Source organism: Phaenicophaeus curvirostris, chromosome 19 (assembly GCF_032191515.1).
Source record: "Phaenicophaeus curvirostris isolate KB17595 chromosome 19, BPBGC_Pcur_1.0, whole genome shotgun sequence".
Lineage (NCBI taxonomy): Eukaryota > Metazoa > Chordata > Aves > Cuculiformes > Cuculidae > Phaenicophaeus > Phaenicophaeus curvirostris.
The window spans coordinates 8,591,468-8,609,467 of NC_091410.1; the positions used below are offsets into that span (position 1 = coordinate 8,591,468).

Consider the following 18,000-nt stretch of genomic DNA (forward strand, 5'->3'; position numbering starts at 1 on the left):
TCCCAGCAACAGAAACAAATACTTTATGTTTCTGTGGCACCAAAATTCACTGCAGCAACTGTATAACTGCACGTATTTCTCCAGAGAACTGCTGAGGCTTTCACATGAATCATAGAATCATAGAATAACCAGGTTGGAAGAGACCCACCAGATCATTGAGTCCAACCATTCCTATCAAACACTAAACCACGTCCCTCAGCACCTCGTCCACCCGTCCCTTAAACCCCTCCAGGGAAGGTGACTCAACCCCCTCCCCGGACAGCCTGTTCCAGTGCCCAATGACCCTTTCCGTGAAATATTTTTTCCTAATGTCCAGCCTGACCCTCCCCTGGCGGAGCTTGAGGCCATGCCCTCTCGTCCTGTCCCCTGTCACTTGGGAGAAGAGCCCAGCTCCCTCCTCTCCACAACCTCCTTTCAGGTAGTTGTAGAGAGCAATGAGGTCTCCCCTCAGCCTCCTCTTCTCCAGGTGGTGTAGCTTCAGTCTTGCAAGAGTTTGAATGTTGATGCGAAAGAGGGAAGGCAGGTGGCTAGGAACCTTGTCTTAGTCTTTATGGCAGGGCATGTTTCTGCAGGAAGAGGCATTTGAAGCCTTGTGGGCTCTGTTTGTTCAGCCTCCTGTGGTGTGGGTAAAGAACAGCTGGGCAGAAGGATCAGGTTGTGGCCAGTAGTCACTCCTTCCTTCCTTCCCTATCATACCAGCCCAAGCTGTCTGTCCTGGACACAGATATAATCCTGGAAAGAAATGCTATGTCAGAGTGGTTAGGGCAGAGCCGTGTCTTCTCTCCCCACAGCGTGCTTCAGCCCGACACTTACAGTGGTTGAAAGCAGCAAGAGAGAGCCATGGGTCTGTGGAGCTGTCGTCCCTGTCACTGGCAGCTGCCATCAACAGCAGAGGAATATATGTTCTCAGAGCACCGACTGATGGCCAAAAGGTGAGGCTGCCTCCAAAGTGCTCCCCTTGTTGGGCATAGCAGAGCCTCAGACGTGGAACCCAAGTGTGCATCAGTGCTAATGACTTATTCTCTGGCAGGTTTCTTTAGGCAATGTTGTGCGCTTCACCCTCCCGGGGAACTCTGGGGATAATGAGACGCGGAAATACTCTCTGGCAGAGCTCCGTGAACTGCAGAACAAACTAATGCTCATGTCGGCAAAGGGAGAGCAAGGCTTGGAGGTGGAGAAGTTCTCTGAGGTCAGATTTCAAACCCCGTGGGTCACTGATGTTGGGGCTGTGTTGAATCTTGCCTTGAATGTCAGCTTTGAAGAGTGGTTTACAGCTAGGGGTGTATGGGGGCAGGTGGATAGGTGTTCCTACTTCTTTTGTTACCTGTTACGGTGGAACTAAGTTGGAGACTGGGCAGTGGACTGGTAACCTCCTTGGCTGCACTGCAGATGCTCTTGACCAGGAGGGTTGCTGTGCCTCTGTAGCAAGCTGGGGATTCCTTACTGTCTTCCTGGGGATACTGCTATTAAAAAGCTGTAGAAAGTCTTCTGTTACTGTACAAGATCTGACACACCTGCCTTGGAACCAAAGCCTTTATTTAGATTGAAAGTCTTTCCTGTGGTTTCATGACTGGGATTTGTCTTGATAAAGCAGCTTATTTTTTTTTTATTTCTTCTCTGCCCTCACACAGGTTTTTTCCGGTGTGCAAAGACTTGCACAGGCCTTTATTGACCTTTATTCAGCTGGGAACATGCTCTTCCGCTCCTGGCTCGCCTATGTGTATTGTTCACCTGAAAAAGAATCACGAGTTCTTATAGAATTCTGTTTGGAAGCAATCCCAGTGCTGGAAGGGCACGGAGACATGGCAGCTGTGCTCCCACGCCTCTGCAAGACGATGGAGACTTTCCTGGAGAGCTGGAAAAGCTTCATGTATGAAAAACGATTCCAGCATGTGTACCTTAACTATTACACTGCTGAGCAGCTGGTCTATTTGCGCACACAACTGGGGCGGAAGGCGCCCAGCGAGGGTGCCCTGATGATGCTTTCGTTCCTGAAACAAAACTGCACTAGGGAAGATGTCCTTAGAGCCTCCAGGAATGAGGTGCCTCCCAGCTCAGGGGAGGGTGTTTCTGACTTGCAAGCGATGCTAGATGAGGAGAAGGACCTGATTGCGGGGCTGGAGTGCATCTGGGAGTGCTATATGAGCGACATGGGCTCCTTCCTTCCAAACTGCCTGGATATTGATACGCTTGGCGAGCGGCTGAAGGATCTGGCTAGCTATGAGAAAGAGCATGTCACACGAGATTTTCCACAGGATCTGCTGCGTGTTGATCAGCCCAACCTCATCACGTGCCCTCGCTCTGAGGTGCTCACATCTGCTCTGGCTATTTACATGAACAGCCCCAAGCAGCCCCTTCCCACTTTTGATGAAGTTCTCCTGTGCACTCCTCAGACCACTGCTGAGCAAGTGGAGCTCTTCTTCAGGAGGTGCTTCATTCCCTGCAGTGGAGGAGAAAAAATTTACACCATGCTGTACGCAGATGAGCTGAGTTACGATGTCAGCTGCAGAGCAGAGGAGCTGTTCCAGCACTTGCAGCACTACAGCAAAACCTATCGCCTCATCATTCTGTGCGACTGCGAGAAGGAGCACAACTACATCCCTTCTGTCTTCAGCCAGTACAAAGTGCACATGATACCCCAGAGGCCGCTAGCTGAAATCCAGAATTACCTTCAGCACCACTACAGAGTTGTTGAGCCTTCAAGCTCAGCTGCTTCTGTGTTCAAAGACAATGTGTGCGTTGGGATTGTGTCCTCCAACAGAGCTGGTGTGGGTAAGATGTCACATGTAAAGTGGGGTCTGCTGAGTGTTAAAAAACAGAGTGGGGATCACCTTGCCACGTTTTCTGTCCAGGTCATCAACACCTAGTCAAGAAGAACGATTCAGACTCTAGTCAGTGGAGTGAGGGGAAGGCTGTAAGGACTGCTCCTCTTCTCCTGAGACAGGCGTCTCTAGAGATGGTTCGTCTTGCTAACCTGACATGTGGCTGCCTCTGCTGACTTGTGTCATTGATCTCAACTGGATAGCTGATGCTGGATAAGATGAATCTTACCTCCTGAGGTTAAAATATGCCTGCAAGAAAATATATGTGAGATGAGACCAAGGCTGTAAAGCATGCCTGGTTTTCTTGTGTAGGAAATGATTATTGGCTGTCTCTTAATGCAAAAACCTAGAAGGGCCTTCAGTAAAGCTGCTTGGCAGACTGAAAAGCAAACAGGAGAAGGTGGTTTTTCAAACAGTGCTTTGTTAAGTTGTTGAACCCGAAACTTTACACAGGCTTAAAACTTGATTAGATATAGTCATGAGAGAAATGTCCATCAAGGGCTGATAAACACAAAGACACTATTGCTGCCATCAGAGTTTCTGAGCTGCAAATCACTGAAAAAATACTGGGAGGGAGTCACAGTGTGTCAGCTGTTTATCCTGTTCCTTAGCTTTTATCTCCTCTTAGGGATCAGTAGTCCAGGAAGCACTTTGGCTGTCCAGCTCTGTGCAAACTTTGTGTCTGAAGTACTTCCAGTACAACAGCAGATCTTGCTTTTTCCTTACAGCAGCCGTTCTTGGGCTTTCCTAGAGTTACCACCCCACTGAAAAAGGCTGGGCTTAAAAGGGAAAATGTGCTGCGTTGTTTTTGAGGAATTAGTGGGAAAAGCCAGAATGGTTTTGGTAACAAATGGCATCCTTTGTCGAACTTCAGAGGCCCAGGGTAGCTCTTGGGTGTTCTCAGTGAATGGCTTCTGCCTTAGCTTCAGTCTGAAAAGCTATATAAACCCACCTTTTTTATTGTGTTACAAACCATTCATAGTGCTGAGGGCAAGTTTGGAGCCACAAACAACAAACCCAAGTCGTTGGCATCACCTAAGCACCAGCAAAATCACTTTCTGCAGGGTGGGATAGGAAACTTGAGGGTGGTTTTGACTTTAAAAACAACCACATAAACAAATAGATTAAAGTCCCAATGAAAAGTAAAGCCTTTCTTCTTTTTATTGTAACCTTAATATGGTGCATCTGATCCTGATGATTTTAGTTTTTTTGGTGTTTTTTTATGATAACAGGGAAATCTCTGTATGTGAAGAGGCTACACGAGAGACTGCTAGAAGTGCAGCCTGACCATACGGAACTTCTGAAAACCACCAGACTAATTGAACCAGAAGTGGATGAAGATAAAGTGCTAAAATCTCTTCTGCCTTTTCTGGGGAGTGAACACCAGACAAAGCCCATGATATTCCATTTTGATATCACCTCTTCAGTGAGTATCTCCCTCCCTCAGCTGCCTTGTCCTTGAAGTTCTGTGTGGATCCTTGCATAAGCTGTTTCTTTAATGCTTTTTTTTCCCAGTTAGCCATTTCACTAGGATGCGGTTTCTGATTGTTATTATGTAAGTGAGTAAGTGAAAAACTCTTGATATTCAACATTGCTGAAGTCTAGAACAGTTTGCCCAGAGAAGCTGTAGAGTCTCCAGCCCTGGAGATACTAAAAGTGTGACTGAACATGATCTTGGCCAACATGCTGTAGCTGAGTCTGCTTTGAGCAGAGGGGTTGGACAAGACGATCTCCAGAGATGCTTTCCACCCTCAACTGCTCTATGATTCTGTGAAGTTATGACGAGTAAGGTCTTTGTGTCTTCTCTTGTGATAGGTACAAAGAGGAGTCCCAGAGTTTTTGTTCAAGCTGTTGGTTTTGCAGTACCTGACAGATAATGATGGAAATCTGTGGCTGCGGCAGAAGTCCCATTTGTATATCATTGAAATCCTTGAGGTACCAGCAGTGCCAAAGAAAGCAGCAAGACATGTATGTTCACAGCAATACTTGATTTCTTTGAATTTCTCAGTCATTTTGCACACGTGTAGATACACATACAAACATATGAGTCTCTACAAGTGTAAAGACAGGACAGGAATTCGATGTTTGTATCAGGGTGTACTCTGCATGTCCATTACAAAGTGGTGTGCCTGGTATTGTACAAAGTGATATTGTTATAAAACCAGAGAATTATACCTGTCTTGATATGCCTGGGTTGGTAGTTTCTGAAGGCCTGTTAGTCCAAGCCTCACTGGCCCCACTGTAACATAAAAATACAAAATCTAATCTTCCTTATGTTACTTGGCATGTTTGAAAGTCTAGAATGTTTATATGCAGCTACAAGAACAGAATGTGGAAGTGACAGTGATAAATAACAGTTTCTTGGGTTTAGTTTTCTTTTTCTTTGAGAAGGGGCTGGAAGTAACAAAGGACTAATGTTGCAGGAAGGAGACTGTAGGAGGAAGCAGGATTAATTGTTGTGATGCACTTCAGGGTGGAAGAAGTGATGCACAGGGGGAAATGGTGCGATGATTGTACAGGCTGGCTGCTGCTATTCAGTTGGGTCTGTGGTTTTAGGCAAGAATACTGTTCAGAACAGGTTAAATAAACTGAAGAAGAGCACGGCTACCGCTTTATGATGATGTATTTTCTTTTCCTCTACTCCAGGTGTCAGCGAACCAGAAGTACAATTTCCTTGACGTGTTTCCTAAAGTAACATGCAAATCTCCCAAGGAAGTACTAGAAATGTTGACGCTTAGGAAGCAGTATGGGGATCTTTCAGAGCCAGGAATGGACTGGAAGGAATTTTACAGCGAGGCTTTCCAGAGACCTTTCCAGTATCTTAGCAGATACCATCACGGAAGCAATCTGGACACGTTCTGGTACAAAGCGGACTCTGTGGAATATGGCCCTGCAGAATGCCTGCAGCAGTTACTCCTGCACTGTGGGATTACAGATCCCTCCTGGTCAGAACTCCGAAACTTCACGTGTTTTCTCAATATTCAGTTGAGAGACTGTGAAGCTTCTGACTTTTGCAACCCTGCCTTTGTCCAGGACACCTTGCAAGGTTTTAAAAACTTTGTCGTTGCATTCATGATTTTAATGGCAAGGGATTTTGCAACACCCTCTCTGAACATTTCTGATCAAAGCTCAGGAAGACAGTCCTCCAACCTGGAGAACGTTAGGGAAGAAGATCTTTTTCCATTCTGCATTCGGAAAAAGTGGGAGTCTGAGCCTCATCCATATTTGTTTTTCAATGATGACCGTGTGTCCATGACATTCATTGGTTTCCACTTGCAGCCTAATAACAGAAACGGTGTCGATGCCATTAATCCTTTGAATGGCAACATTATCAAGAGAAATGTCATGACTTCACAGCTGTTCGATGGTTTGTTATTCCAGAGGGTTCCCTTCAATATTCAATTTGATCAGTTGCCTCGTCGTGAGAAGCTAGAAAAGCTTTGCATGGTTTTGGGAATCCGCGAGGTAACAGACCCTGATAAGACATACGAACTCACAACAGACAATGTTCTAAAAATGTTGGCTATTGAGATGCGATTCAGATGCAACATCCCAGTTGTCATCATGGGAGAAACAGGCTGTGGCAAAACCAGACTTATAAAGTTTCTGTGTGGGTTACGCAGAAGCTGTGTGACGGTAGAGAACATGAAGCTTGTAAAAGTTCATGGCGGTACTACTGCAGAGATGATTTATGCCAGAGTCAAAGAAGCAGAAGCCCTTGCTAAAATCAATAAGGAGCAGCACGGGCTGGACACAATCCTCTTTTTCGATGAAGCCAACACAACAGAGGCTATAAGCAGCATCAAGGAAGTTCTGTGTGACCACACAGTACAGGGGAAGCCTTTGGTCTCTTGCTCTGGCTTGCAGATCATAGCAGCCTGCAACCCTTATCGTAAGCACACACCAAAGATGATTGAACGTCTAGAATTAGCTGGATTGGGCTACCGAGTCAAAGCAGATGACACTAAGGATAAACTTGGATCTATTCCGTTGAGACAGCTCGTGTACCGGGTCCATGCGCTCCCACCCAGCATAATCCCGTTAGTGTGGGATTTTGGGCAGCTCAACAACTTAGCTGAAAAATTGTATATAGAGCAGATTGTTCAGAGGGTTACTCAACACGTCCCGATGGAGCAGTTTGAAGCAGAGGTAATTACAGAAGTGCTTTTTGCTTCCCAGCAATACATGAGGCAGAGGGAAGATGAATGCAGCTTCGTCAGCCTGCGGGATGTGGAACGCTGCATGGAAGTCTTCAAGTGGTTTCACAAGCGCCGTAAGTTACTGCTGAGAGAACTGGAGAAGTACCTTGCTGAGAAGAAAGATCCAAAGGGCACTGCTGAGAGAAACAAAGTTATCTGGTCCTTAGTGCTGGCAGTTGGGGTCTGCTATCATGCATCCCTGGAAGACAAGGAGGCATACAGGGATGCTATCAGCCAGGTCCTTCCAGAACCCTTTAATACTCAGAAAAAGATTTTGGAAGAAATCTCCCTGATGCAGGATTTATTCCTGAGTGGTGTGCCCCTCCGAGATACCATAGCAAGAAACTTGGCCTTGAAGGAGAATGTCTTTATGATGGTCATCTGCATTGAGTTGAAAATCCCTCTTTTTCTAGTTGGGAAGCCTGGGAGCTCCAAATCCCTCGCGAAAACCATTGTGAATGATGCTATGCAGGGCCAAACAGCTCATTCAGATTTGTTTAAGGAACTGAAGCAGATCTATCTTGTGTCTTTTCAGTGCAGCCCTCTCTCCACTCCAGAGGGAATCATAGGCACTTTCAAGCACTGTGCTCGATTCCAGGAAGGGAAGAACTTGGAGGAATACGTCTCGGTGGTGGTTTTAGATGAGATTGGGCTGGCAGAAGACTCTCCCAAAATGCCTTTGAAGACTCTGCATCCACTTTTGGAAGATGGCTGCATAGATGATATCCCTCTTCCTCACAAGAAGGTTGGTTTCATCGGGATTTCCAACTGGGCTTTGGACCCTGCTAAAATGAATCGAGGCATCTTTGTCTCACGTGGTGACCCCAGCAAAGAAGAGCTCATAGAAAGTGCAAAGGGGATTTGTTGCTCAGCACGAGGGGCTCTCCAGAAGGTTGAACAGTATTTTTGTCACTTTGCAGATGCATATGAAAATATTTGCAAGGCCCAAGACAGGGAGTTCTTTGGTCTGCGGGACTACTACAGCCTCATAAAGATGATTTTTGCCTTAGCCAAGAGCTCCAAAACTGAGCCGACACCTCAAGATATCGCTGAAATTGTTCTTCGTAACTTTGGTGGCAAGGATGACATCAATGCTTTGGAAATATTCACCTCAAAGTTTCCAGAAAAAGGAGAAATACGTGTGCATGATATCAGTAGAATTGACCTGGTACGACAGAACATTTATAGCAGTGGACAGGATGGGGATTGCAGGTACTTGCTTGTTTTGACTAAGAACTATGCAGCACTGCAGATCCTCCAGCAAGTTTTTTTTACTGCCCGACAACAGCCAGAAATTATCTTTGGCTCCAGTTTCCCTAAGGACCAGGAGTATACCCAGATATGCAGGAACATCAGCCGTGTGAAGGTCTGTATGGAAACTGGCCAAACGGTTGTGCTCCTCAACTTGCAAAACCTTTATGAAAGCCTCTATGATGCCCTCAATCAATACTACGTGTACCTTGCTGACCAGAAGTATGTTGATTTGGGACTGGGCACCCACCGGGTGAAGTGCCGAGTGCACCCAAAGTTCCGTTTGATAGTCATCGAGGAGAAAGACGTGGTATATGAGCACTTCCCCATCCCACTGATTAACAGGCTGGAAAAGCACTACCTGGATATCAGTACTGTCCTGGACAAGGGGCAAAGAGAAATCGTGGAAGAGCTGAAGAAGTGGGTACATGAGTTCACAGCAGCCAATACAGAAGAGTATTTCATAAATAAGCAGAAATACAGCCCGTCTGATGTGTTTGTGGGCTACCACTCCGATACCTGTGCCTCTGTGGTCCTGCAGACAACAGAAAGGCTTAAAGCGGCGTGTGCTCCTGGGGAGCTCATGTCCTGCCTGAAGAAGGAAGCCCAGCTGGCTCTGCTGAACTGTGCCACCCCGGACTCTGTGATCCGCCTCTGCCACTCAGTGGGGTTTTTTATGGCAGAGTCTCTGGCAAATATATACTTCAAAGAGCAGCATCACACATCTTTTGCAGACTTCCTCCGAGCTCATGTCTCTGCCGGGTCTAGGTGCCAAACAGCCTTTACAGAGGTGAGTGTCTTGCTTGAGTCTTCTCAAAGCCCTCCCAACTTGCATGGAGGTTTTTAGTTTATGCTGCTAGGGCTGCATTTTGGTTGCACTGGAGTAGACTTGATAACAGCCTTGCTGCTTAGTGCCTAGGTTTGCAGAGGTGGGTGTTTCAGCCAGTGTTGTTGCATCCTTTACCAATACCTCTGCTGTGTGTGAGTCAGTATTTGATGCTCTCTGGGAGCATAGATCATAGATCATAGAATCATAGAATTACCAGGTTGGAAAAGACCCACCGGATCATTGAGTCCAACCATTCCCATCAAACACTAAACCATGTCCCTCAGCACCTCATCCACCCATCCCTTAAACACCTCCAGGGAAGGAGGGAAGGGGACTCAACCCCTTCCCTGAGCAGCCTGTGCCAGTGCCCAATGACCCTTTCCATGAAAAATTTTTTCCTAATGTCCAGCCTAAACCTCCCCTGGTGGAGCTTGAGGCCATTCCCTCTCGTCCTGTCCCCTGTCACTTGGGAGAAGAGCCCAGCTCCCTCCTCTCCACAACCTCCTTTCAGGTAGTTGGAGAGAGCAATGAGGTCTCCCCTCAGCCTCCTCTTCTCCAGGCTAAACACCCCCAGCTCTCTCAGCCGCTCCTCATAAGGCCTGTTCTCCAGCCCCCTCACCAGCTTTGTTGCTCTTCTCTGGACTCGCTCCAGAGCCTCAACATCCTTCTTGTGGTGAGGGGCCCAGAACTGAACACAGGATTCGAGGAGCGGTCTCACCAGTGCCGAGTCCAGAGGGAGAAGAACCTCCCTGGACCTGCTGGTCACACCGTTTCTGATCCAAGCCAAGATGCCATTGGCCTTCTTGGCCACCTGGGCCACTGCTGGCTCACGTTCAGTCGCTGTCGACCAACACCCCCAGGTCCTTCTCCTCCAGGCAGCTTTCCAGCCAGACTTCTCCTAGTCTGTAGCACTGAGTAAGTCTCTAGTGCCTTCCTGCTGCACTGCAGAGCAAAACCCAAATCAGCATCTTTCACTCCCAGGTCACCACCTTCTCGAGGCTTCTCACCAGTGCTGACGCTGCTTGCCTGGAGAGGGAAGTGCGGGGCAAAGCACAAAGGCCTCTCATCCTCTTCCTGCAGCAGTTTGACACCGAGTACTCCTTCCTGAAGGGCATCCGGTGAGTCTGGTTTTGCATTAGCTTGTTCTGACTAGGCTGTCACCTGGGTGGAAGATACATGGGCAGAACATCTGGAGGAACCCATGTGGAAAAGGGAAGCCTGAGGGCACGCTATGGGGAGCAGTGGGCTGGCTCCGTGCAAACTGTATTAGCTCCATCATGTTGAGACTGGTTTTTGAAGTTATGACATCCCTATAAGAGGTGTGTTTTAATTTCTCCTGCCTGCAGCAGCCAAGGCTAATGTGGAATGACCACTGATGCAAGCTCTAATGTTTTGTTTTTACACGTAGTGACTTCTTTTAAATCCCCTTTCACTCTTCAGAGATTTCCTTGATGCCACATCAGGAAATAAAGTCCTGATTGTTCAGACAGACTTTGAAGATGGCTCTCAAAATGCCCAGCTCATCGCTTCAGCCAAGTAAGTCAAGTGTGAAGTGGTTCCAAACTAGCTGTTCTGCCTGGTGACTCCTCACCCCCCTTTGAGGATTAGTGCAGATTTGGGGATTTCAGAACTGGGAATGTGTAACCCTTTGTTTATACTGTAGTGGAATCTAGAAGCACTGATTGTTTTTCAAATGATAATTCATAACCCAAGACAAACTAAACTGAGTCAAATTACCAGATAATTCCCTTTGAAGCATGAGTTCTTGCCATTGGCTGCAGAAATCCTGAAGAGCTGAGGATGGGGGTTATCATTCAAGGCATAGTTAGAGGAGGCTGGGAGAAAGGGGTGAGCAAATCACTTATGTCTGCATGGGAAGAAATGTGCCCTCTTACAGAGGAAAGACTCGTGGCCATGAATTTTTGTCTGTCTTAGATCTGTCAGCAGCATTTCCTCTTTGTTGTAGATACACTGTTGTTAATGAAATCAATAAGGTGGACCTGGGAGAAGATTCTGTCTTTGTTTACTTCATTATGAAGCTTTCCCGGGTGGAAGGAGGAACGTCCTACGTGGGATTCCATGGAGGTGGGTCTGGCCATCCATTGCTCCTCACTCTTCAACTGTCGTCAGACTAACTTAGCAGAGTAATATTTCTCTTCTTCACCCTCTTTTTTAATGCTTAAAATCTGGAATTGGTGTGTCCTGTGGGTTGTCAGAGCTGAATCTCTTATCCACAGGAACTGCCCTGAGGGGTCAGTAACTTGAAGAGCACTGACAGATGAGTCCTCTTTCTAATCAACTGGAGAGTGGCAGACAAACACAATGCTAACTGTATTGACATATTGTCTTCCAGGAGACTCCTGAGTATGTGCTTCTGTCTTCTGCTTTCAGCAGCAAAGTTCCTGCTGTGTCTGGTGGGTTCTAAGAGCCTCAAAGCCCCCGGTGTATCCACACCTCATCAGTCAGGGTGGAGTGTATTAGCGTGTTCAAAGTGAATTTCTGCTTTTCCTTTCTACATCAGGAAATGACATTACTGAACTCTGAATGTGAACTGCTAGCCCACAGGTCCTGGGAGATAATTCTTGGGAAGCTCTTCTGGAAGAGCATGCTGCAGGCGTGAAGTGGTATTTTCTTTTGTCCTTTGTTTTTAGGATTGTGGCAGTCGGTGCACATAGATGATCTCCGTAGACCCAAGGACATGGTCTCAGATGTTACTGCCTTGCAGAACCTCACCATCAGCCAGATCTTCTGTGAGGATTCAGGCAAAACCAAAGGTGAGCTGCCTGCTGGCTGCACCAGCCAGCAGTGGTGATATTGCTGGTGGGGAAAAGGGGAGAAGCAGTCCCAGCTTGGTGCTAGTGGAACTTGCACCTGCTCCAACCTATCTAATGCTCAGCATCTGTCTTTTGTGGATGTCACGACATGATTGCCAATTTGTACTTGTTTTTAGTTTGTTGTTGCAACTTTGGATCATCAGGTAAATGAATTTTGTTAGTTTTTCCTTTTTCTTTTGGCAAAACTGTGGTATTTGCACTGCTTAGCCACCCAAGTGCTCTGTCTCAGCTTGGGAGGCAGCAGATCCTGCCTTACAGGATTCTGGTAGAGCTTAATGCATTAGTTCTGAGTGTCATGTTCCTTCTAGTTCTTGCTGCATGAAGCTCATACCTAGCTAGCAGCTGTAGCTGCGTTTAGAGGTGAATCTCAGCTGCTCACGCAGGAGATAATAGATCTCTGACAGATGATCTGCTGCTCTGGGCTGCAGTTGCTAAATAAACTCTTATCTGACTGATGCAGAAGTGTACTGCTTCGTTCTAATAACATTTCTACTACCTTAGTTGCACGTCTGCCTTTGGATGGAGAAGAACAGGAGAAAGAAGAGATGGAGGTTGAAACACCAATGCCAGAAGCACAGCACTGTGAGGTCAGTTCAGAATACATTTGTTTGCTTCTCAGCTGTCGTTATGGTTCTCTGCTCCTTGTCATCCTTAGGTGCAACACAACTTTTGCATCCCCATTCACTTGAAGTCCATCAGGAAATATTAATCATCAGACACAAATTCCTTCCCTCACTGCTCAGTGAAAATCAGCATCACTAAAGAAGTAAAGCTAATTCCTTAGTCACTTCATACTCTAATTCTTAAAAGTCGGTTTTGAAAGCTTTTGTTATCTTTCTACATCCTGAAGATGAGAACTGTCATTCTGCACCTGCCACTCCAGCTGCTTGTACTTTCGTGCAGTTGAAATCATGCTGGAATTGGCTGTGGACCTGGCTGTGCTGCAGCCGTGTTAAGACTGGCTCATGTTTCCCTGACAGCATCAGCTGGAGGATGCCCAGTACAAGGGTGACTGCATGTGGGTTTTGCCCCTCTAGTGTCTAAGCATCTCCCAGGGAGGGCTTATTTTCCCTAGTCGTGGGGTTTTTTTCCACTTTTTTCCCCCCAAACTGCTGATTTTTCCCCCCATAGGAGACTTATCTTAGTACAAATGCCATGTTTGTTTGAAAAGGCCACTGATACTATCATAGCAGCAGCAGAAGTTTGATTTACAACCTGAAATGAGAGGAATACTGGGAGATGAGGTGCCAGGGGGACAAGTCCTTTCCAGAGTGCACTATAATCTTATTAAGAGAGAGGTGTGGAAGCAAGGATGTAAAACTGAGGAGTAATGAATTGTTTTCATGTTACCCTTTGGAAGGGTGAAATCCTGAACACCACTGTACTCCTGAGGACCTGTGTACAAAGTGCTGTGGGGATGCTACGGGACCAAAACGAAGATCTTAATCGAAGCAGAAAGCGAATTGAGATTCTTCTTGGCCTTCTGTCTGAAGAGGATGACTTGAAAGGTAGGTTCTCCTTGGCTGCAGGAGGTAGTGTCCTTGAGCATCTAGGGGACCACAAAAACATGGGAGTTAACTCACTGGGGACACAAAAGCAGTGGTTCTTGCAGTAGAGTAGATAAAGTAGGTCTCCTAGGCAATCTCCCAGGAGTGCGTGTGTCTGTGCTCCAGTTTCTTGCTTCATTAATGGCTGTAGGGCTTTTCCTGGAGTTCACTTGTGGCTTTTTCTCTTGCTGTGTTAGCTCTGCTTTTCTCCCAGTTGGCTAATTATTGAAACAATTGTAAAATGCTGTGCTTGGTGTGATATTTGAATTTGGATCCAATGCCAGTACAAGAGAAAATGCAAGTTCTCTGTTGTTTTCTAGCCTATTTCCTGAAGATAATGAAGGCTCGTCTCTCCAACCTATTGAAGAAGCAAGAAGAAAATTCCCTTTACCCACAAAACTGGGTGTTTCGAGAGGCTTCCAACCTCAATGCTTTACAGGAGGCAGGAACCTTCAGGTGAGGACAGCAGCAATATCTTGTAACCTGCAGGCTTCCAAGAAAAGCCTGCAAATGGCAACTGTGCAGCAGACAGCAGATTTGTGTAATCTGAATATTTGCAGCGTCAGTCTCCAGTCTGTGCCAGAAATTCTCTAAGGGCAGTTTTGTCCTCTTCTGGCTCCCAAGGGAGGGTGACTTAGAGCTGAATGGGCTGTGCTGGGACAGGAATGCATGAATGCACAAGTGCTTTGAGTGGACAGTGGGTGAGCCAGCAGTGAGAGAAGCATGGGGATTTTAGTTGGTGGTATATATTCCCCTTAAAGGCAGGATTAGGACTTTCTCACATGCAATTGTCAGCAATATTTCAGGACAACCACCTCCTGATTTGCTGATATCGTTGCTCACCTGTCCTCTGGGTTTCTTGGTCTCTTTCTGCCCCCAAAGGCACACCTTGTGGAAGCGAGTCCAGAACGTGATCACTCCATTCCTGGCTCTCCTGATTGCTGTCATAGACAGGAATAGCAATCTGGAGCTCTTGGTCACTCCGGCAGATGAGTGGGTGACAAACCTGTGGATGTTCATCTTCAGTGATACAAAACTTCTGACTGTCCCTTACAGTGTGGGTAAGATCAGGTGAGCCACTGGCAGAGCAGCAGGAGGGCCTGGCTGGCAACACAGAGACCAGTCCAGCACTGGCTTTAAATCCACACATGTGATTAACACTGCTGGTTGCTCCTCTGTGCTGTGCCAAAGGCAGCAGGGCAATTCTCGGTGACTTCACAGATCTGTTCTTTCTACCTTATCCCCAGCACTCCTGGGCTTTGCTCTCTAGCTCTTGGCATTCTCACACTTCTTACCCAGCCCCTGAAACCCACGTGTCCTGCCATTACAGCCCTTTTTCCAGGGAATGCTTATTCTAATAAGTAAATCCTTCTGCTACACAGTTTGCAGGATGAGCTGTATTAATGAGTTGTTTGGTTCTTTGCCCTTCCCTCATCCCCTTCTAGGGCTAATTTCTTGCTTTCTGCAGCTTCCTGCCTCTGCTGTTTGAATGTGTTTCCCAGGCATTAATGACCTTTTAATCTCCTAGCTCTAAACCAGAGATAATTCTGGTGCAGAACAACATGATGGTGGGCACTGATGTGGTGAATGAGATGCCCTTCAGCTGGAGGATAAAGGAGTACTTGGATGAGTTGTGGTTGCAGGCTCAATACATCCCAAACACTGAAGGTGAGAGCCTTGGCTTGAGCTTGTGATGCAAAGCATCTCTATCCACCTGTCCTGTAAACTCTGGTTTGTCACCACCGTGCCTCCACTTTTTTGTGACCCTGGAGTCACCTTCAATCCCTCTGGGCTCATGTGATCCAGCAGAGCTTTGTGCAATTAGCTTTTCCTTGTGCTTCTCACTGTTTGTCTGTCTCGCGTGTTGTGCCCTTGTATTCAAAATGCATTATTGACAAGGTGACATTCAATAAATATGATCCTGGGGTCTGGCCTTAAATCTCTTGTTAGTGCTCTGAACGAGGGGAGCGCTGTATGCAGCAGTGATTAATAAGGTGTCAGTCTCTTTAGCCTCCTCCTAATATTCAGCTTTTCTCTGCTTTTTCATCTTCCAGACCAAGCTGAGAAGTTTGTAGATATCTTCCAGGAAACTGCACTGGGAAAATTTATCTCTGCTATGGCTGAAGAAGAAAGGCAAATGGTCTTCCAGTGCTATTGCACAGACTTTATTGTCCTGACCATTGGTGTGTCCTCCCTAAAGGAGCTGCAGGTCAGTGGCTGGAGCAAGAGCTGGAAGCCCTTTAGGTGGAGAGAAGAGCATGATGCCTGTGAACATGCTTTTCTATATCAATGTTGCCTTTTCAGCCAAAATGGCCCTCTGAGACAGACTAATAGCAAGGAAGCCACAAAGCAGATGCATTTGATGCCGAATGGCTGCTCAAACTGCTGATACTTGACTCAGAAAAGTGCTTCCACAGGAGCACCTGCACAAATTGACACATCGTTTAAGGCTGCCTTTGTAAAGTACTGATTTTTGTCTTTCCGGTAATTTTGTCAGTATAAAGTGAATTATAAAAGTTCTTATTTAATTTTGGTTCTAACTTTTTTCTAAACTTTCAGTGTCTGCAAACTGCGTTGTCCTCCTGCGTAGAGGAATGGAAGGCAGCATCTCCAAGAAGAGAGGAGGCAGTGCCATCCTTGCCTTGGGTCCACCTTGTATACAATCAGTTCAAGAGCCGCCTGCAGAACTTTTCTAGAATCCTGGCTGTACACCCCTCTGTTGTTGACTGCCTTGCTGACCAGCAACGACATGAAATACCAGAGATGGTAAAGTCACTACCAGGCATTTTGTTATTCTCAGCCCTAGCAGAGAGCTCTAGCTATATTGAAGTAGCTAGTGTTGTCTCCTTTTGATTTCAGCAACAGTAAAGTGGGAAGTACAAGCTCAGTCAGGATCCTCAGTGTGAGGAATAATCTGCTACATTATTATTGTTGCTAGCAGGGTTTAGAATAGCTTGGCCTGCTTTTGTGTCTGTAAACAGGATGCACTAATGATTCAAACCATGAGCATGAGAATTCCAGAGCTTAAGGTAATGAAGAACATTATTCAGTAGAACAAATGCAATAGCAAACCAGACTTAGATTCCAAGGTTCATAAGTACTTAGGTTCATAAGTACTTGTGAAATGCAACTCTTGTGTTATGATACACCCTGCGCGTTTATCTAGGTTTTAGATGTGTTTGCTGCAATGGCGTGTGCTGAAGAGCTGGAGAATCAAGTCAAAACAGCCCATCCAGACATCTGGCTGCAGAAAGTGAAGAATCTTCGTATGCCCATTGAATTTCTTTGTAAAGAGAAAGATTTGCTGAGGAATGAGAATTGGCGCTGTCAGCTGCTGAAACAACTCGAGTATGTACCATAGATCTGCTCACAATCTTGATCTTTTACCTTGCTGTAAATAGGAATGTTCATACAGGCTGAAAGCTGCTCTGGTGCTGCTTTTCTCAGATGAAGGCTTCGCAAACTTTCCCAAGTTCTTGCTAAGCTCAATTTTATACCAAGCACCAAGAACCAGATTTTATTTTTCCTCTTCTCATGTAGATTCTCCCTCTAAATCTGGCAGTATCACCCAGTGGATTCCAGCTGGGTTCAGGGGTTATTTAAAACTCTCATTAGGTTCCAGCAACATCTCCCGACTTCATTCAATGTGCATAGAGATTATGAGAGATGGGGAGCTTCACTCCATCTAAGATGAAGTCGTCTCTTGGAAGACAAGTTTCTCATAAACCTTGTTTAATTTAACCGATGCGCAGAAAGTGTATTTAATTGTGATTATTATTTTTTTTAAATTACTTCCTCTACATAGAAGGTAGTATGTGAGAAGGTCTTTGCAGTGGTCATAATTCTGCTGCAGTGCTGTCCACAGTACAGACTGTTATGCTATAAGCTCACTGTGTTGGGTATTGTTATGTGGTGTGTCCTTGAAAAAAAGCCAGAGCTGATAACCAAAGGTAAAGCAAGACACTGCATGAGAAGTGCTCAAAGGCTGTAGCGGTGAACATGAGAAGCAGTGAGATCATTAGGCTGATCTGACACGGCACTTCCATCATGTTCTCAGCTTATAATTGTGCTTTTCTTCCCACAGAGTCTACTGGAACCGGATTTTCTCCATGTCGCTGTTTGTAGAACATGTGTTGTCTGGTATAGAGACTCTGCTGCCAGAATTTGAGAGCGTAGTGAGAAAATATATGTTGCTTCTTGCTGAGGTACGCAGAGATGTGAATCCACCCCTTCCCTGTTTGCTTCTGCTAATCACGTGAATTTTTTGTCTTGGATATTAGAGCTGAATCATTGAGCTTTGTCCTTTTCCTCTGCAGTGTTTTCAGCACGATTCAGACATGAAGACTTACACAACTTTTGTTGCAGTCGTGAAAGTACTGTGCAAGTGTAAGGATGAAGTCAGCAACAGGATCTGCAGGTAGTGACACTGAGACAAGTCACAGGGTCTAGTAGGAATATCGCCTGTGTTGCCAGCATATTTCTGGGGATAAGGCAGTGCTGCATAAAATATAATGAAAG

The 18,000-nt window shown here is 46.1% G+C and overlaps 1 protein-coding gene across 1 annotated transcript in view; it reads left to right on the plus strand.

Moving 5' to 3' along the window:
• Positions 1–18,000, plus strand: part of RNF213 (ring finger protein 213) — a 50,565-nt gene that overhangs the window by 16,617 nt on the left and 15,948 nt on the right. The window contains exons 22-41 of the mRNA XM_069872929.1: positions 792–932; positions 1,031–1,189; positions 1,632–2,772; positions 4,055–4,248; positions 4,638–4,790; positions 5,469–9,062; positions 10,083–10,219; positions 10,542–10,637; positions 11,068–11,186; positions 11,753–11,875; positions 12,437–12,522; positions 13,296–13,443; positions 13,803–13,938; positions 14,365–14,553; positions 15,011–15,150; positions 15,537–15,691; positions 16,042–16,248; positions 16,649–16,830; positions 17,567–17,687; positions 17,799–17,899. Of these exons, the coding sequence (XP_069729030.1) occupies positions 792–932; positions 1,031–1,189; positions 1,632–2,772; positions 4,055–4,248; positions 4,638–4,790; positions 5,469–9,062; positions 10,083–10,219; positions 10,542–10,637; positions 11,068–11,186; positions 11,753–11,875; positions 12,437–12,522; positions 13,296–13,443; positions 13,803–13,938; positions 14,365–14,553; positions 15,011–15,150; positions 15,537–15,691; positions 16,042–16,248; positions 16,649–16,830; positions 17,567–17,687; positions 17,799–17,899 (7,322 nt within the window). The remainder of the gene's footprint in view (positions 1–791; positions 933–1,030; positions 1,190–1,631; positions 2,773–4,054; positions 4,249–4,637; positions 4,791–5,468; positions 9,063–10,082; positions 10,220–10,541; positions 10,638–11,067; positions 11,187–11,752; positions 11,876–12,436; positions 12,523–13,295; positions 13,444–13,802; positions 13,939–14,364; positions 14,554–15,010; positions 15,151–15,536; positions 15,692–16,041; positions 16,249–16,648; positions 16,831–17,566; positions 17,688–17,798; positions 17,900–18,000) is intronic.